The sequence below is a fragment of the Mus pahari genome, chromosome 5 (assembly GCF_900095145.1).
Source record: "Mus pahari chromosome 5, PAHARI_EIJ_v1.1, whole genome shotgun sequence".
NCBI classification, from domain to species: domain Eukaryota; kingdom Metazoa; phylum Chordata; class Mammalia; order Rodentia; family Muridae; genus Mus; species Mus pahari.
This window is the reverse complement of record NC_034594.1, coordinates 11846995-11868028: the sequence shown is the minus strand read 5'-3', so window position 1 is coordinate 11868028 and position 21034 is coordinate 11846995. Positions and strand designations below refer to the sequence as shown.

Here is a 21034-nt window from a genome sequence, read left to right as displayed (position 1 = left end):
TTTTTTGGTTTTTAAAGACAGGGTTTCTCTGTATAGCCCTGGCTGTCCTGGAACTCACTTTGTAAACCAGGCTGGCCTCGAACTCAGAAATTCGCCTGCCTCTGCTTCCTGAGTGCTGGGATTAAAGGCGTGCGCCACCACGTCCGGCTCGTTTTTTGTCAATTCTTAAATCCTACCTCCTACACCCCTTTAACCAGAGTTAGAATATTTTACTTTTTGCAATTCCTTACCAAACAACTCAAGTCAGTTTCTGATTATTCATTTCTATTTTTCTTTCTTAAATACACACACACACACACACACACACACACACACACACACACACACACACACACCCTGCATCTAAAAAGACCATGAAACAAAGAGGTGAGGTTTAGATACTTACAGCAGGAGATGGCATTCTAGAACTGCACCTGAGGACAACCTAAGTAAGCCTCCTTGTAGATGTTTGCTATTAGCTGTGAGCTTACCAGAAGACAGAGAAAGTAAAGAGCAGGTCACCACATGCCTGTGGCTTGTTCTACCTCCTGCTGATCTTACTAAGCAAAATATACTCGCTGTGAGGTTTAACTTAACAACGGTTTTTAAAAGGAAGCGTTCAGGCTTCAGAATAACGTGCTCCGCAAGTGCTGACAACATTGTGATTGTCTTTGCTGACTGAAGACACAATAGTGGTCTTTAAGGGGCTCGGTTTGGTGACAGTGACTGACAGGCAACAGTTAAAACCATAGCACTTAACTGAAGGCTGGGATCGGGTACACAAAACTGTTGTGGACTCTCAGTGTTTGCTCTGGATTTCAACAGGCTACTGAAGGACTCCAGGAGTCTTACCTTATACTTGTATCTATTGATACTTTGGAACTTAAGAGAGAACAAAAAGTAACCCTAAGTGCTATTGTCTGTCACAGATGCTATGATAGATCCTGCTACAATGTATCAAGGCTGTTTGAAAACTTTAATTATATTTAACCGGTTCTCTGCAAGAAACTTTGACACATTATGGTCAGAGGAATAAGGTATCTCTGGAAGGTAACATCTTGCAGGGGTCGTCCAAGGACTGCAGATCGTATTTTGAAGACTGCTTAGCAAGAAAAAAAAGTATTTGTATTCAGGAATGTTTCCTTTTTAGAGACAGGGTGTGTCACTATGTAGCCTTGGCTGGCCTAGAACTCCTGAAGATCTGAATGCCTTTGCCTCTCCAGCACTGTGATGAACCACGCCTATCCCCCCAGGAACGTTTTCTTGAACGAGGCATTTGGAATTCAGAGACCGTCTCAGCTAGTCGGCTGCAGGGTGGGGGCAGCGCCACCCGGAATATTCAGACCCAACGGTTTCATTTTCATCTGACACCCAGTAAGTACAAGCACTAATCGGGGAAACGGGTCGGCTCTGCTTAGTCTGTTCTGCTACTCCGAGGGGTGAGCAGCGTGTGTTCCCCGCTCGGCCGCAGAGGCCTGGCAGAACCTCCGGGGCGGCTGCGCGCCGGCTCTAGCGCGCAGGCGCGGCGCACGCTGTCCCAGCCCCCGGAACGGTAAACAGTGGCGTCACGTGACGCGGCCCCGCTTCTGCTCCCGCGCCGCCTCCGCCGCCGCTGCAAGCCGCAAGCCGATGGCTGCGGGCTCTCGCGGCGCCGCACAGGCTCCACGAGGCGAGCGACCCCCGGGCTCAGGGAAGCAGCGACTGCAGCTCGGACCCGGAGGGCGGAGCGCAGGCCGGCCGTAGTGTCGTCACGGCGGCGGCGCGGGCCGGGGAGCCCCGAGCCCAGGCAGCAACGCCGACGCCCTGCGCGCACCCCCTCCGCGGCCCCCTCCTCCGCGGCCCCGCGGCCTCCATCTTCCTCTGGCTGCCGGTGGCAGCGCTCGTCTGCGGAGCGGGTGAGTGGCGGCGCCCGCCGCGACGGGCACTCGGTGGCCTCCCCCCCCCCCCCCCACGCGGGCGGCCCGGGTCCTTTTTCCCCGCACCCCCACCTCGCGCAGCGGCCGCCCCATATTCCCGGGTCGTTCGGCCTCCCCGGCTCGCCCCGCCCCAGCCTGCCCCACCGTTTGGACCGCGAGTCCGGAGCGGCCGTGACGGCGCGGCCTCCGCGCGATCGCCGGGCCTCGGCTCTCGCCCGCGAGCGCGCCGGATCTCCGCCGCCGTCGCCGCCGCGCGGGCAGGCGTCGCGGGCCACTCCGGGTTCCAAGGCCCCGGGTCCCCGGCGCGGTGGCCGCAGCCTTCGCGCGGACCTGGCCGTCGGCCGGGGTCCCCGCCGAGGCCGGCCCGCGCCCGAGGCCGGTCCCGGTTCCCGCATCGGGGGTGCCGGAGGCTGCGAATCTCCGGGGATCGCGCGCTTTTGTGCTGGGGACCGGGACTGTGGACCGGCTCCTTTTGACGAGTTTGAAATGGGAAGCCCGCAGAGTCCTGCTTGCCGACAGGACGTGTAATTTAATGAACCACTAGTCGATAAGTACGTGTTAATGGTGCTAAATAACTGATCATCTGACACCGGGCGGGGGTGGGGTACCCAGGGAGAGGAGAGAGTGTTGTAGCACCGTCCAGCCTGAGGCTCTGTCCCCCAGGTGCCTCTTCTCCCGGTCTCTGGGTAGCTAAGTGAGGTTTCCTAGTTGTTACAATTTGAATGTGTGTTTATTATTGCTATTGAGTAACCTTTAGTAGAGCGCGGTTGTGGTTTGAGGGAGGTGGCTTTAATGTTGGCCCGATGTCAATCTTCATTCTTCGGACAGGTCTATTTTATAAAAGGGCCGAACAATCTAGACTTGCCCCACGTTATGAATTTTGCTATCTTATTTTACGTTAAAAAAAAAAAAAAACCGATCACAGCAAATTGTATTGCTGTATTTAGTTCGTATTTTGCCATCAAACTTTGTCTTGTGTTTTCAATTTCCAAACCAACATCTTGGTTCCTGCCTTTTCAAAAATTCTTGTGTTTGGCATTTTGGAAATGTAGGTTATGTTTAGTTGTTAAAAGAGACAGATGAAAGAAACAGGAAGTGTTCTGTTGTAGCATCCTTATGTTTTTAATTTATAGTGCTATTTCAGAGCACAGAAGATGTTGAGAGAAAAACTAGTTATTTCAAACAGTAATCCTTAGCTTCTGACATACTTAGATGATAGTTTTTCTTTCCACTGTTCTCTTTGCCTGCCATTTATATTCACACTAATTCTTACCCCTCATTGTCATTTCATGACCACTTACTTGCATGAGAGTACTCTAGTTTTCAACGACAATAGAATTGAAGCAGAACCTTGAGGAGCCATTGCTCTGATGAAGCCACACAGATAATTCATTAGCAGAAAGACTTGTTGCATAGTTGAAATAGGCCATTTAAAAAGTGTTAAGACCGGAAATGTTAAGTTTTATTTTTATAGTTGTGCCAGTGACCTGTCAAGAGGACAAGTGGCTCATTGGTAGGGCTGAAGTTTTCTCCTGCCTGTTGTACACTTTCTTGGTATTTCCTGAAGAGCATGCGTGGTGTAATTTGTTAAGAGTGCTCATGCTTCCTAGTGGAAGAGCAGTGTGCTTATCTTTTGCACCACATTAGTTATATATGGATAAGCTCCTTAGGTACATTTGTATGCTGTATATTTTCATATGTCATAGGAGAAAACTGGCCTATAAATGTAGGTAGGAATTAAGTTAGATTAAGAATTCCAGGCTAGAGAAGTTGAAACTATTTTAGCTAAAGCTACATTACTAAAATTTTAACTTATATTCTGTTTTAGAATCAGCGAAGTGAAGAAAGGTTTAAGAGCTTTTGGGCTCTATGTTAGTGACAGTTCGCTATCCAATCATAAAATACTATTAAGAGTTGAGATTTTTGGAGAATTGTACATATACATAGGGAGACACAGACACACAGACATGCACATGTACACAAATGTACACATTGAATTTGATGTCAGAAAGTTTGAAAGCATTATATTGGAGGGCTCTGCTGTGAGCCTTTATCATTTGAGAGAGCAGCTGCCTTGGTCCAGGGGAGCAAAAAAAAAAAAAAAAAACCAAACCAAAAATAAAATGGAGAAGAGGAAGACCAGTTTTCAGGTAGGAAAATAATAACTCACTCTTGTGCAGACAGCATTGTGTCTACACTGCTATGTTCATGTATATGGCTGAGGCTAGCTATAAATGGGATCCAGCTCAGATACAAACCAAAAAAAAAAAAAAAAAAGAGTTGCGATGTTTATTTATATTGATATTTAGAAAAACTTCTTTATTAATTAAAAGCAGGCCTACATTTTTGTTTCAGGTGTCGAAATAGGTAATAACTAGATTCCTTGGCAAGGTCATACAGTGTTTCTTTTCTGATGCATTATTGCTTTCTTTTCTTTTATTCTTTTTGTTTGTTCCTTTTTTTTGCCTTCTCTTCTCTTCTCTTCTCTTCTCTTCTCTTCTCTTCTCTTCTCTTCTCTTCTCTTCTCCTCTTCTCCTCTTCTCCTCTTCTCCTCTTCTCCTCTTCTCCTCTTCTCCTCTTCTCCTCTTCTCCTCTTCTCCTCTTCTCTTCTCTTCGTTATTGTTTTTCTAGACAGTGTTTTTCTGGGTAGCAGTGGAGATCCTGGAACTCTGTAGCCCAGCTGACCTCACAAAGATCCACCTGCTCCACCCAGCACGCTGGGAGTAATTGTTACTTGATTACATGTACTAGGAGATAGCAGAGCAGTGATTTGATTAAAAGTATCTGAAACCAAGCAGCTCTGACCAAAAAAACAGGATTTAAAGACATTAAAGAGTCAATCAGTGTATTAAAATTTAAGAAGGGAAGGCAAGTGTTAGGAAGGCATTGTATGAATTGCCAAGTATCATACATCATGTTTAGACATTTTTTTTGTTGTTGTTAAAGATAAGTATTATTTAAAGCAGTATCTCACTACATAGCCGTGGCTGGCCTGAAGTACAGTGTATAGAGTGGTGGGCCCAAATTCAGAGATCTGCCTGTATTGGTGGGCACCTCCATACTTCAGGAATTACATTTTTGATCATTTGCACTGTGAAGAAAAGCTCTAAGAAAATAGTTGAGACTTAAATATTGCCCAGAAGTTTTCATCTGTTGACATACTCGCATATACCAGTTTTGAATGGCATGGTAGATAAGCTAAGCATAATACTGTAATTGGTATTAGTGTGGGTGGACATGTGAAACCAAGGAGTAGGGAGAAAATACATCCAGAACTTTAGCTGGGAAGTTTACCTTTCCTCAAAATGATGTGTGCATATGCACCGAGTGTAGCCATATTACTTTTTATGTGTATAGTGTGGCAAAGTACATACTTATTGCTTCATATTAAAAGAAAAGCGAGGTATTTGTTTAGCAATTTTACAGATTTTATTGTGTTATTAAAGTTATAAAAACAATGTTTTATGTAAGGAGAATGCATAAAATAAAATTTAGAAGTGCTGGCTCAGAAATCATGCTGCCTGTATTGTATTTTGAGTATATTGGGTATGTGAGCTTTGGAAAATTACATAACCATTTGAGTTTGAATTGCTCTTCTATAGAAGAGACATAATAATTGTACCCACTTTACAGGCTCTGATATTTAAATGCTAAGTGTATGTTGTTCTGGCTGTTAGTACCCATTCTATGACGGTACTTCTGCACTTAATTCAAAATTGTACTGCTGTTGAATGCTATGTAAAATATGAAATGACGGTAAAGTTTGAAAAGAACTTTTTCCTTTTACTACTTTTGACTGATCCAGTTCTGGTTTTGCCAGGTTCAGCTTCTGCCTGCTAGTTCTTTCTCTAAGTTCATAGGTCTGCTTTCGTCTTTGGGGTCCTCATAGGCAGAGTGCCATTTATTTGTTTTATTGGGTAAATTCTCACAGACTTAATGATATTGTTTCCCTTTGTGAGGTTTTGCTGTTAGAATCGAATTCATATAACTGGAATAGAATTTGAAGTGTATAGAGCAGTTACTTAAAGGATTGTACCTAAATATCTCAGTTTTCTTTGACTATTCTAGAAGGATAACCTAGTATTTATCTATAGATTTTTTTAAATTTTAAAATAATTTAAATTTGTATGGTGCTTTGTCTGCATGTATGCCTGCTTCCTACAGAGGCCAAAGAGAGTCTCGGTTTCCCTGGGACTTGAGTTACAGTTCTGAGCAAGGATGTGGGTGCTGGGAATCGGACGGGGTCCCGTGGAAGGAGGAGCAGCCAACTCTATCTCCTTATCCATGATGTTTTTAAGAAATGACCTCGATGTATAAGTGAGGTTAAAACTGTTCTGTGCTTACACTGAAGACGAGGTGTAACTTGGAGGCTGTAGTACCTTTCTTATAAATCGACAGTAGTTCCTGCCTAACTAATAGTGTGATTGTGAGGATAGCACAGTGCATTGGACGACTTATTCCAGCTCCCTGGGTAGTAAATAGCCAGCAGTAGGATAGGTAAGTGCAGTAAATCTTGAATGAGCTGTTTCTCAGGGCTCAGCTTTTTGCTCCGATGTTTACTCTAGCAAGCAGTTTTTTTTCTTTAAGATTTATTTATTTATTTATTTATTTATTTATTTATTATATGTAAGTACACTGTAGTTGTCTTCAGACGTGCCAGAAGAGGGCGTCAGATCTTGTTACGGATGGTTATGAGCCACCACGTGGTTGCTGGGATTTGAACTCTGGACCTTTGGAAGAGCAGTCGGTGCTCTTACCCACTGAGCCATCTCACCAGCCCCTCTAGCAAGCAGTTTTATCTTTGCTAATCAATTGGGATTATAATATATTGCTGTAAATGAACGACTTTAGAGGAGCATTTCGCGGCCCATATTGTGGGCCCCCAGCCCCTTGCAATGTGGACTTGTTTGAGGGCATTATGATGTATTTATTAGATACTTGTGGTACCCTTCCTAGCTGTCGTGACAGTAAAGGTATCTGAGCATGGCCAAATGTTCTTTGGGTGGGTATAGTTATAGTTGCCTCCAGTTAAGTATACTTTGTTCCTTATGACCCATACCTGGAGTCCCTAGTGTAGGGAGGCAGAGGCAGGAGGGTTAACTGAGGCCAGCCTGGGCTTCAAGAGCCTGTCTCCTACTCACTGTGTGGGAAGAGGTCTGAAGCTTGCGCAGCTTGGCAGTAAATTAGAATATAGTACAGTTTATATTCTGCTAAGGCCATAGTACTTTTTCTACAGCTGCCTGTTAGAAATTTGTTCCCGCTAAGCATGCCTGATCAAATTGCTTGATTTCAAGTTTAAATCAAATTTAAATAGTTAAAACTATTATGTCAGAGCCGGAAGGCATCAGGTATGATCCCTTTCTAGGGCTTTCCTTTATTCTAGGTCTATGCCTGGATTTCCATTATAAAGAATTGATCACTACTTCTCTTTAGGTTTGCAGTAAAATGTCATTTTCATAGTAAGACCTTCACTATCATACATATAAAATGCTCCTTTCCAATTAGTATTAACATGTTTAAATTTTTCATAGGTTCCATAATGTCCTTATGGTTTAGTTACTTTTCTATTGCTATGACAAACACCATGACCATAGCAACTTATAACAGAAAACGGGTCTTATGAGTCCATGATGGCAGAAAAAGACATGGGTGCAGGAGCCCTGAGAGCTGACAGCTTGATCCAAAAGCAGGAGGCAGGACAGGACTGGAGAGTGAGAGGGGATAATAGGAATGGCTGGAGCTTTTGGAACTTGAGCGCCCACCACCAGTGAGTGACCCCTCCTTCAGTGAGGTCACACCTAATCATGATTTAAGAGAGGGCTAAGTATTCAAGCACTCCATTCAGTTGGGGGCCATTCTCATTTAAACAGTCAGCCACTGAATGGAGTGGATAGTTTTTGTTTGTTCATGTCACCTCTTACATGTGTGCATGGACATGTGTAGTCTGCATGAGACAGCTGAAGCTCATTGTGTAGTCTCTAGTCTCTCTTTTGAGGCTTTTTTTGTTTTAATAGATGGGTTTCTTCCCAGGCTGGCTAGCCAAAGCTAGCCTTGAGCTCTGCCCTTTTCCCTTCAGTGTTAGAATTACAGTCATATCCCCACACCCAGGTCTTGGTCTCTCAACTTTGATACTGGTGTGGATTTATTGAACGGCTTTAAAAAAGTAATAGAGGATGAAATATATTTTACATAGGTTTGCTTTAGAGATTTCTGTTTGAGACTTTTGATATATTTGGTATTGGTGTCGAACTCAACCATTGACCTGTATTTCCAGACAGTCTCGCTGAGTTGCCTGGGTTGGCCTTGAACACAAATGTATTCTGTAGCTCAGGCAGGGTTTGACTTTGATATTATCCAGCACTTGCCTGCCTGCCAAAGTAGGTGGGCTTAAAGGCCTGAGCCCAGCTAAAAGTAAGACATTTAAGATGAAATCTTAAAGTCAGTTTTTTAAAGTAATTATTTTGATACTTTGTAATTTTTTACCTTTTCTCTTCATACCTGAAGCAGAGAAAAAATAACATTTTGATTTTATTTAATGTAATTTATTTTAACTGCAGTCTAATCCTCAGAGAATTTTAAAATTGGAAGTCTCTCTGGGTGTAGAGTAAATTTTACTTACTAGCTTAGTACTCATGATTTTACTTATATTTTGAGTCTGAGTGGCTCAGTTGAGAGGAACTCAGCTATTGGTAATGAACAGCATTTTTCTTCTCTTGATCTCCCCTCTGAGCTTTCAGGGTTTTGTTTTGTTTTAGTTTGATTTTTCGAGACAGGGTTTCTCTGTGTAGCCTTGGCTGCCCTGGAACTCACTCTGTAGACCAGACTGGTCTCGAACTCAGAAATCCAAGTGCTGGGATTAAAGGCGTGCACCACCATGCCTGGCTTCCTCTGAGCTTTCAGAATTTAGGTCAGATATCGTCTACTTACCACCCGAGTGTTCACCTGTGATCCTGTGTGGTTTTTTTTTTTTTTTTTTTTTTAAAGATTTATCTTTTTATTATATGTAAGTACACTGTAGCTGTCTTCAGACACACCAGAAAAGGGCGTCAGATCTCATTATGGATGGTAGTGAGCCACCATGTGGTTGCTGGGATTTGAACTGAAGACCTTCGGAAGATCAGTCAGAGAGTTCTTAATCACTGAGCCATTTCTCCAGTCCCTCATCTGGGGTCCTATTAGCAGCCCTTCAATATTGACAGTCTGCTGCTATTTATATTTCATTACATTTGTCTGTAATCTGGCTTGGATTTTGAGTGCAGACATTGCTTGGTTTTCCTTTGTAGTCAGTAATAAATCTGTGTGTAAGTGAATAAATGAAGGAATGGTTTGAATTATGATTATCCAATTCTATGACAACTATGTGTATTTTATTGTTTGTAAATAGTAGATGTGACTCTGAACTCAGAAATCACTTCAGCTTTTAGCATATATATTCTCAACTTACTGATGATTTAACTGTATGCATTCCATGAGCCATTTTAAAAGGATGATGGATTGTGTATTTTGCTTAAACTACCAATGGAAGGAAGTATTTAAGTAAAACCTTGGTGTAAGAGACAGAAATTTGTTTGTATCAAGCAGCTATATAATTACCAAAGATTCTGAAAAATACCTTTTTAAATAAGACCTGCATTATTTTTTTTACATTACTTGCTATTCCAGTGTTCTCTTTTGTTTGAAAGCTGTCTTATTTGGAGTACTTTTAGATTTACAGGCAAGCTGCAAAGCAGGCTGAGAGTCCTACACATACCCTGTATATAGCTTTAATGCGTGTCCCTGATCACTGCTTTCAGATGTAGTATTAGTGCCTCTCCGAGCAAACAGCAGCCTCTTAACTGAAGCACACTTTACTCAGATTTTACCGGCTTTTCCAGAAAAAAACAAAACAAAACAAAACTGTATCTGTTCTGTTGTCAGTCCACGTTGTACATAGATTAATGCATCTATTTTAAGTAAGTTAATATTTCAGTAGTTAACATTGTTTTTTTTTAATGAGCAGGAATTATTTTTGAAGGTGCATTTTGAATTTTGTGTTAGTCTTGGGTTGCGTGTGGAGATCACCCTCTCCCTGGAGCTGCTGGGCATGGGTGCTGGGAACTCCTGCGAGAGCAGCACGTGGTGCTTGGCCAAGCCCTAAAGCTAGCTCTTCAGCCCGAGCATGAGTTACAGTTGATACTACGTACTAAAGAGCTGAAACCAACTTCTTAGATTTTACCCTTGTGATAAATGTTATTTTCAACATAGCTTGAGTGTTGGTTTGCTGTCCACTGTTTTTGCTATTTTTTCTTGAATTGTGTGCAAATTTAATAGGATCCACTTAAAAAAGTGGCCTCATTAATTTATATCAATTTCCCTTAAAATATATTCCATAGAGTAGTAGTAGTATAGTTCTCTGGAAATTGTAGTTTTTGGAACCATAAATTTAGGGATCTTTTTGTTTTCTGTCTGAAACGATTCTCATCTGACTGGTCTACCAAGGTGTCTCATGGAGTGGTAGCTGCATAGTAAACATTTGATGAGAAAAGAAAAAATATTGTTAAAGAAATGCAACCTTATTTATTATACACGATCTTTTTTAGTGTTGGATCATAGGATCTTGACAGTGTTTCCTAAGTCTAGTGAAGAACCATACTGGAAAATTCGACCTATTTTAAGGAGTTTAGTGTGCTTAACCCTTCTGTGTGTCTGTATTTCTCTGTCTGTCTGTCTCTCTCCCTCTCAAATTGCTCATTTTGACATGGGGAAATATGTTGTTAAAACAGGGTCTTACTGACCCAGGCTGCCTTCAGGATCTTTATGTAGCCAATGCTAGCTTTGAATTCATGGTCTTCTTCCATTTGAAGAATGATAGGATATTTCTAAAATATTACAGTAATTAAGATTTAGGACATTTCTGTCATTCCTTAAAGTTTGCATTTATTCTTCAGTCTTTCATCCTTATCTTCAGCCCCAGTCATTGATTGGCTGAGAAATTGTTTTTCAACAGCCTTCAATGAGTCAAGTTTTGTAGCGCCTAAGCTCAGTATTAAGTGTGAATAGGTATTTAGGTATGGACTATGGAACTGGGTGACTTTGAGGAAGGCCTTTAAATTATTTAACTGCATATTCCTTGTTAAACGAGCATATTATCGAATCCTTTTTATCATTGAGGATTAAGTTATCCACATGCAGATGAAATGCTTACCAAAGTATTGCATATAATATGTATTTGGTAGCTTTATATGGGAACTCCACACCACCTCCCCTTTTTTAGACTGTAATTTAGCGACTGTAATTTAGCTCGTGGGCCAGGCTGGCCTCATGTTCCTGACCCTGCCAACTCCCGGGCTTACAGGTGTGCAGCATCTCACCCAGCTTTTCCTCTCATTTTTAAGCAGGGAGATTTTAAGCCAGGTTCAGAAAGTTTTGGTAAATTTAGAGTTATTGTAAAAGGCTTTGAAAATGTAGAGCACAAGATATTCTTGATGATCAGTGCGGTTTTCTAACTGGTTTCATTTTATCTAAAACCATTCATCAAAATAATTGTTTTTGATAATTGAGGCTCCTTGAAATCTCCTTGGAATAACTTTTGCTGAATGCTTGTGAGTTGGTAAAATTGTGTGTTGGTAGACTAATTGGACATGTGTGTAAATCCCACATAAATCACTAAAATAAATAAATTTCAGTATATGATGTGATGGTTTTCTTGTCATTTATCTTGTTTTCTCCTAAAAGAAGACCCATGGAGAAAGTGTGTGTATGTGCACATCTTTGTGCATGTGTATGTAAACTTGCGCTTTCTTGGGTTTAGTTAATATTTCTTTAGCTACGGGGGATTGTTTCTCTGTGTTATGTGTAAATAATATTAATGCTTTGTAAATAAAACAAACTACTCTATGGTTTTTAGTAGTTGTGGACCATAATTTAAGTAATTAAGTTTTAGCTATTTTATGTGGACTTATTGCAAAAGCATTGTTTTATTCTTTATGAAAATGTTATGGTTGAAACACAGTCTTATGGTTGAAACAATTCTTTCAGATATGTCAAATCAATGGACTATATAATTCTAAAAATAATGAATTTAGTAAGACATTTAGTAGGATTTCTGGTTAAAAAAATATCCTACATGCATGGTAAACAAAAGTCATTCAGTAAAAATTTGATCGACGTTTCCAAATGTATATTCTAAAAAACAGTGAGGGTTTTTTAAACAACAAATTCAGAAGTGTGTTCTTAGATTCAAAATTATTAAAATAATTTGGTATTAGGTGATTATTTTCAATTGATAGCTTTATTTCTTATGGTATTTTTTTTGTCTTTCTATAGGGTTGAAAGACACACAGGAGTCTTCATGGATATAGTTGATACATTTAATCATTTAATCCCTACTGAACACTTAGATGATGCCCTATTTCTAGGATCCAACCTGGAGAATGAAGTCTGTGAGGATTTTAGTACAAGTCAAAATGTCTTAGAGGACTCGCTGAAGAACATGCTCAGCGATAAGGATCCTATGCTAGGATCTGCAAGTAACCAGTTCTGTTTGCCTGTTTTGGATAGCAATGATCCCAATTTCCAGATGCCTTGTTCAACAGGTAATTCTTACTTTTTTTTTTTTTTTTAAGTCTGCAATTTAAAATAAAGACTTTTCAGCAGCATCTTTTTTCCTTTTCTTTTTTAAGAATGAGTGTAGTGCATTCAGGGTTCTTTCCTTTAAATTTAGTCTCTTTTCTAGGCATCAGTTTAGAGAATTTCAACGAAATTTTCTTCTAAGGAAGTGTACAGAGTTATTGTCAAGGATGTTATAGATGTAGGTAGAGTGACCAGGTAACTTGGCACATCAGAATGGGAGATTTGTGAGGAGGAAAGGGGTTGCTATTAAAAAGTATGTCTTCAGAACATGTGAAAATTGGGACTCATGCTGGAAAAAGAGGTTGTCTAGCAAATGGGACAGTGCCATACAGGGCCTGCTAGAGTGTGGAATGAAGGCTGACTTGACATGTCTTCAGCTTTCATAGTTTTCTTGGTTCCAATCACAGAGACTTTGATACTTTGTATGTCTATTGCAAAGCCAGACAAAAAAACTATGCTGTTCTGTACAGTAACTACTAGCCATGTGTGATTATTACCGTAAATTAACTTAGTTTCAGTTGAGATGTGCTGTAAAGTGCACATTAAATTTTGGATATTTTATGTGAAAGAATATTGCAAAGTATCTTATTAACTTCTTCATTATGTGGTAAAGTAATAATTTTAAAGATTTGGTTAAATTTATGATGAAAACTAATTTGCCTATTTTTTACAAAATTATTTTTATGAGGCTCTCTGGGTCTCAAGTGTTGCCTCAGGCTGGCCTCTACTTCCTGGGCTCATGCAGTCCTTTTGCCTGAGTAGAAGATTTCTCTGCCTGGTTTATTTTTTCTACTGGTATTTACCTATTTATTTTAATTATTTGAGATTGAATCCAAGGCCTTGCACATGCCAGGCAAGAAACCCATCACTAGTCAGGTCTGAGCCTAGCCTATAGTTTTATATAAGTGACTTCTTAGACATTGAAACCACTCATGTACTTAAACGGTTAGAAGGCACTGCTCTAGTCTGTAGTTGAAGCAGCTGAAAGAGTAAGGAGTAACTTTTGTCAGGCTAAAGTATTTTTAATGAAGTGTCTTTAGAATTGGGTATAATAGTGAGTGGCCATAATCCCAGCACTTGGGAAGCTGAGGCAGGGGATTTTAAGATCATGGTCAGCCTGGGTTACATATTAAGTCCCTGTCTCAAAGTCAGGGGAATCCCTGACTATTTCCCAGAGTAATTCACAGGTTTATGTGATACTGGTTTGTTTGCTAATGCCTTTAGACTACTCCTGAAATGTGTTTTCAGTGTTTTTGCTATTTGTTTTTAATTTTTTTGTCCAGTATTTTAAATTTATATAGTAACAGAATGTTTGGAATGTCTGGATTGCCATTGACTCAGATCATGCTGCCTGAAGACCTCAACACTGGTTACTAGGACTGGTTTCAATCACCCCTTGATACTCAAGTGTTTTGAATTGACATATTGTTAATGGTGTATCTCTGAAATGATTTATATTGTGTTGTTATCGCATAGGTCATTTTGTTACTTGTATTGCAAGTGTTTTAAAACCTTACAATTGTTTTGAATATGTGGCTATGCAACCTTTATTTTAAACTTTGATGCTGTGTCTGTGGGTAGTTATATATCTTTACTCTTAAGTACTTTGATAACCTTTGCTTTTCCATACACAATTGGCTGGTTTAGTTCACATTCAGGAAAAACATTTCATACCTGTGCACATGGTGGAATTAGTCACCGCTGATAATGTTTTGAAGGATCTGGAATAAGTATGGTTAGCATTTTACTTGACAGTTGTACTTACAGAACTCTGACTCATTAGTAATCTTAGTATTTCTGTTGACTCTATGAAATATCTTTTTAAATGATAATTTCTGTTGATGTAAAGTTTTTTACTGATATAAAAAGGCTTCAGTTTTAGGAAATGTTTCTTTTCTAGTTAAAGCGATAAAATTCCTTTCTTGAAATACGTATTTTTGAAGATTGTATTATACTTGTTAATAATGCTTAGTCAAAATAGTCTCATTAATTTGTTAGCTGTAATTACCTTAGGTCTATAGAATGAACTTTCATATTCATATGTGTATGGTATATATACTTTTAAGTCATGCAGGAGAATCGGAAAGACATTATAGTAACGGTAAAGCCCCTCTGTTTAGGATTGTTTAAATTTCACTATTTGCCAAGCAGTCAGGGAATTTGGTTCATGGCTCTTTTTGTCCTTTGAGCTTGCTGGTTTAGTCAAAAATCCACTGGTTTTCTAATGATTGCAAAATGGAAACATTTTTTAATTTTTATTTTGGAATAATACTAAATTTAGGAGAGTTTCAAAGAAGAAATCTTAACTAGAATCTAATGGAAATGCTTTATGGAGAGTAACTTTTCAAGCTATTCATCAATTACTTTGAGTTTTTTGTTATGAACACGACATGTTTTTACTGATGGTCTTGATGGGAGGTAAGCAGGAACAGAGATGTTCCTGTCTGTATTTCTTAGGACAGTGAAGACTGTCGCCTGGTTATTTTGTAACTGCGTTTTTGTAAGTGCTGAAACAGTAGCAAATGGAGTAAGTGGGACATCTTTTTCTCTGCTCTACTGAGCCTGCTTGTTTCTGTGGCTACTTAGAGATTTCTTGTGTTGTTGACAGTGTGGTGGTTTGTATTTTTGTTATCTATAGAAACTCATGCCTGTAATCTCAGTGTTTGAAAGGCTGAGGCAGGAGGATTATCAGGAGTACCATGCTAGATTGGGGTAGATGGTAGGTAATTCCAGTCCACTTAGGGATATGGAGAAGGACCCTGTTGCACCAAAATCTTTGTTTGTGCTAATTTACTTCTTAGCAGGGTGCTGGGTTTATAGTGACTTACAAGTTTCTTAGCAGTAGTATGATTTAGTACCATTTTTGGCAGTTTCTTTTTTAAAAATTAGCATATTTATGCATATTCATAGATCAGTGTGGTTTCAGTACACAGTGTGTGATGATCAAACACATCCTCTTGGAGACAGACTTGACAAATTTCTCATTACTTTATTCCATATCAGCATATTCTCTCTTTGTAGCTTTGTAATAATTGTTACTTATTTTTTACATCTTTTCTACCCCGGCTTTTTAAGAAACTTGTTCTGAAGTTTTGCTTTTTTGACATGCACTGCCATATTTTCTTTAAAAATTGAATTGTGAAAGCTGTTAAGAACATTTTAAATGGCATCCTAGTGTCACAGGGACAGTAGTTTTCCTCTGTTGCATGTAACTATTAAAAAACAATCTATGCTAATGCCAGCTATGCTCCAGTAATGTGGTCTCCTTTCCCTCATTGGGAGCTGCAAGGCTAGCTGTCACAAATCCCTGTGACCCAGGAAAATAAAAACTGCAGAGGCTTGTAAATGATCAGTAAGATTTATAACTGAATTCTCAACCCACACAACGTCCACACAAAGAATTGCTGATATTGATACAAGCTGCCCACCTAGACTAGACAAATCGCCCTGTATTATTCTATGCTCTTCTATGGTAGCCATAGCTACCTGTGGCTATTTCAAGCCACGTACATGCTGTTTGTCCTCTCCCTCCATCTTTCTCTGTCCTTCTCCCATCTGTCCCCTGTCCTCTCTCTGTAAAACTCCTAGCCCCCTGCCTGCCTTTTCTATTGCCCAGTCACAGGCACTAGCCTTATATATAGTTCACTTGACCTTACCTAAGTACAGACAGCAATTTACATTCCTCTGCATTTATTTTTTTCTTTTCCAGTAGTGTTGGGAACATTCCCCAAATGTTGGATAATTTTGGTGTTGATCTTTTGATGGTAAGTAGGAAATTTAGTGCCATTTTACTGTGGAATAGTGGATTGTTAGTTAGATGGTCTGTAGTTCCTTGGGGAGCCAGCCTTTACTAGTAAGTAGCATCTGTAGCATCTATGCTGTTTTCTCCTTCTGTTTCAGGTTAGGGAAAGATTCTCCTTGTAACTCAGTGCTTGGGTATAAGCCTTGTTAAGTAATGAAGTTGAGGGGGGGCATCTGTTTTATTCAGAGTTTAAATGTTAGTCTCTCTAAAAAAAATATACTCAGTATTGTTTAACTGACTATCTAGGTATCATATCCTGGCCAAGTTGATGTAAAATTAATCACCATTTCAAGGCACCAAACTTACCAGCTGTGTTTGCTCACTCCTAAGTTACTGCTTCGTATTTGTTGTCAGAGAGTCATTTCAGTCTCAGAAGTTTTGGGGCAGTGTTTTACAGTGAGCTTTTGGGCAGAGGCAGTTTATGAAGAAAGCCCCTAGTTCCTTTTCTACAGAGGATGTCTTTGAAGGTAGCTGATAAATGGCTAGTGCCTCCATGTTAATATACCAGGTGCTGGGTAGAAGTGATTTACTGTACATATCTCATTACATCTTAGCAAACCTTATGAGCTATAGCTGTACACACAGTAACTATGTCAGTTACTTTTCTATTGCTGCAGTAAAGTGCCAGGACCAAGAGCAATTTAAGGAAGAAAAGATTGATTTTGGCTCACAGTTCCAGAGTGATGGTTGGGAAGGCATGACAGCTGAGGGCCAGTATAAGATGCCAGCTTATCATCTGACAGCTGCATACAGGAAGCAGGGGTGAGGCTTTAAACACCCAAAGCCTGCCACAGTGATGTACTTTCTCCAGCAAGACTACAGCCTTGGAACCGAGCAATACTGTTGTCTGACGACTAAGTATGCGAATACTTGGTGGGTGGGGGTAGTCATTCAAACCACAGCACTTATCAACAGGTTTCTATTTCCTTCTATATGGTTATTTACCAAGTTCATTAATAAAAAGCCACAGTACACATTGTTATAGTATCTTAAGTTTTCTGCTGCTTATATAGTTGAATGCTTTTGTAATCAGGACTCTAAAGCTGGTTTTCAAATTTCATTTGGTTTTATTTTCAATTAGGATAGAGTTTTAAAGTACATTTTTTTAGAAGAATAAAGAGGCTAGAATTTTTTTTTTTTTTTTTTAAATACTGGGTTTAGGGGGGGTTAATAAAGTCTGCCATAGCTTATTCTTATAAGGGGATGTAGGGAGGAGAAATACAAACATAACAGTTAGCTAGTGATTCAGTTGAAGGTACAAATAGATGCTCTTCAATATATGCAGTTAATAAGTACCAGTGGGTACTACAAGCTGCCCAAAACATTCTCTGTCAGACAGTTGTTATTTCAGGGTAGAGGTCTGCTGTCCCTGAAGCTATCACAGTCCTGCCTCAGCCTCCTAAGTACAGCATTTGTTTGTTTGTTTTGTTTAAAGTGATGTATTTTGAGCTGTATTCATTTGTTGAATGTGAGTTTTATGCTAGGTCATTTACCAGACTACAGATACACGAAAGTGAATAAAAGAAAATTTGCTTCGGTTATTATCGAGTTTAGCATTTAGTGGAGAAATAACAGCTTTGATGAATTGAGAACAATTTGTAAGGTGGTTATGTCTTTTACATGCATTTGTTGGAGGAGATAGTGTAGCAGTGGCTCAAATGTTCCTGAGCTGTGTTGTTAGGCCAGGAATTCCTGGATCATTTCCTACAGTTGTGATTTCAGCTAGCAACCTTGAATGATAGTCCCTTATCACATCCTTTATTCCAAAGAGGTGACTTGCTTTTAGTCTACTACAAAAGCAATGAATAACTATATCACTCCTGTTCATTGCTGTAGTTCACTTTTGATGCAGACATCCAGCTAAGGCATTCTTGGGTGTTATTGTGTGAAACTGGAGGAGGTCAGAGGCACCGACTACTAATATAATCTGCGCTCTTTTGTGCCACAAACAAGACTCTGTTTGTCATGGTAGTCTTGTGTATTGTGTCAGCAGCCACGAATCAGGCAGGACCTGGTTTGTTTGTAGAAAAAAGTAGAGTCAAATCTTAGTCCCTTTCCACAGCTTAACATTTCTGTGTTTAATCTCATATGCATTATGCGTATCCCATATATATATATAAATCTTACATTACATGGCTACTTCACATCATTAATAAAGACAAAAATTAAATGAAACAATTCACTTCTCTGTGTGTATATATATATATATATATATATATATATATGTTATTCATATAGGCAGTAGAGAAGTAGGCACTTAGTAATCTTTGACTTGAAAGAAATAAACCAAAGACAAGACAGGGTGTAGGACCAGGAGACCAGACAGTGAGCAGGTGTCCTGGAGGTGTGTTGCCAGTGTGTGGCATCTGACCCTGCTGTAAATTCTCACAGAAACATAGAAATCTTCACAGTAAAAAAATCAAATCCTAGTGCTTTGAGTAAAATTGTTTTGGACACTAAACTAAAATTTCTGTCCAGAGTTTTATTTCAAAGTGTAATAAATGGCACTCTTTAACAGTATATTTTCAGAGACCATAGGCTTTATTATCTTTTGAACATAGATTTTTTTTAAAAAAAAATGTCTCTCAGTATGTCCCCATATAAGCAGTACTATGGAACTAATGAAGAGTAACTAATGTGGCCCAATCTCAAGATGGGTTCTTTTTGGTTTTTCGAGACAGGGTTTCTCAGTATAGCCCTGGCTGTCTTGGAACTCACTTTTTAGACCAGGCTGGCCTCGAACTCAGAAATCCACCTTCGAACAGCTTTCTGTAGATGTTATGTGATATTGTTTGTTATCTTTTGTCATGGGAATGAGATCGTAGGAATTTAAAGGGTTAAAAGGGTCGTTTGTTTCACTAGGAGTTTTCTCTCTTGTCCTTGAGGAAGACAGGGCCAAGAAGTGAGCTGAAATTTTTTGTAACGTGTCCTGTATTGGAGAGCAGAAGGGCTTGTTATGTTGGTTATGCAACTCAGCCCTGATTTTTGTTTTACAACCCAAGGTTAAGGTGATAACTTACCCAGTAAGTTCCTGTGTTGTCCTCTTTGGTTGAATAATTATCCTTGGGTCTTTCTTCAAGGTAAAGCAGCATTGTAGAGTCCTTGCTACCATCTTCTCCACAGTGTTGCCTGCTGCTTCTGGAGTCCTTATGCCTTGGTCTTTATCTTCATACTCCGCTTTTCAGTCTTTATCAATTTAGTTGGAGCATCTTCCTAGAAGATTCCTCAGCTGATGCTTCTGTGTTGTACTATGCTTTGCTGTCCATTCCTCTCTCAGTTACTCCTGCAGCTAGTTCTCATGATTTGTTACAGACTTAATCTTTGTGTAAATGTGTCCTGGTAATAGAAGAGGAAAACTAGATGAAGTCATTTACAAAGAAGTTGCTTAAAGTCTGAGAGTATCTAAAATGATGACATTGTTGAATGCTAAATTGTTGCAGGCCCTCTTTTCCTGATAAAGCTGATTTCTTGTAACCACTCTGAAGACCAGGATGAACCATCTTCCTGGTGTGGTTGGGTATCTATATAAGATGGCAACTCCAGTAATAAAATGTGAAAAGAAAAGGGCCCCCTTGTGTGGACAAGAGCCAATGCTTATTAGAGGAGTCAAAATTAGCACATACTGAAATTGTGGTATATACAATGATTATATTTGACAGCTTTACTCTTCAGTAGAAAGTATGCTTTCTGGGACCACAACCCTCCTACATCTGCCTTCTAGATACTAGCACTGCAGTACCTGGCTTTAGTCTTATTCCTCCCCCCTCCCTTTTTTTTTCTTTGTGAGTGCATTTACACATGTGTGCATGTAGGTATTTGTATGTTACTGTAGCTACCTGCAGCAGTCATCGTTGTTAGATCCTCCTGGAGCTGGAGTTACAAGTGTACTAGGAGTTGAACTTGGGCCTCAGGAAGAGCACTGCATGACCTTTACCACTGAGCTATCTCAAACTCCCAAATTCATTTTTATACTCTGTATTCTCAACTTAGAATTTAAGTAAACTTATCATACTTGCATATACTGCTTTAAACATTGATATTTAATATATTCAGAGCTCCTAGTATAATTAAAAGAGAATACTCTAATTGTTTGGTAATTTTGTATTTATACATGTTAATGTGGAACTTATTAGGATTATGAGGGCCAGTGAGATGGCTCATGGGTAAAGGAACTCACTGTCAAGCCTGTTTACCTGAGATCATGGAGTCCACATGGTAGAAGGAGAGAAACAACTCCCATCAGTTGTCCTTGTCCTTTACTTACATACCACACATGGACATGAAGTAAATATAATAAAGATAAAAAATGTTATAGACACTGATCTTGGTGCTTGTACTCTGGTGGCTGAGGCAGGAGGATTGCTGGAACCTAAGAGGTCAGCATGGGTTTCATAGTTTAAAAAACAAAACAAACAAACAAACAACCCATTTTCCAAATACAACTTCTCCCCAGTGAAGAACAGCGAAAGAATGTGGAACCTGTGTCTGTGTGTGGGGGGCGAAGGGCATTTTTGAATACAGTAGCACTTAGTCTATGATGTTCTTTTTTTAAATTTCACAATTCTTTATTATATGTAAGTACACTGTAGCTATCTTCAGACACTCCAGAAGAGGGCGTCAGATCTTGTTACGGTGGTTATGAGCCACCATGTGGTTGCTGGGATTTGAACTCTGGACCTTCGGAAGAGCAGTCAGGTGCTCTTACCCACTGAGCCATCTCACCAGC

At 39.8% G+C, this 21034-nt stretch overlaps 1 protein-coding gene across 9 annotated transcripts in view; it reads left to right on the top strand.

Moving 5' to 3' along the window:
• Positions 1-1335: 1335 nt before the first annotated feature.
• Phf3 (PHD finger protein 3) overlaps positions 1336-21034 on the top strand; it is a 64147-nt gene continuing 44448 nt past the window's right edge. For 2 of the 9 annotated variants that reach the window (XM_029538411.1, XM_029538408.1), the window contains exons 1-2: positions 1597-1874; positions 12201-12469. In XM_029538411.1, coding sequence (XP_029394271.1) covers positions 12226-12469 — 244 coding nt within the window. In that variant the 5' untranslated portion in view covers positions 1597-1874; positions 12201-12225. Of the gene's footprint in view, positions 1354-1596; positions 1875-2301; positions 2447-12200; positions 12470-16263; positions 16271-21034 lie in introns of those variants that run through there. The other 7 variants (XM_029538418.1, XM_029538412.1, XM_029538410.1 and 4 more) reach the window with 6 other exon arrangements.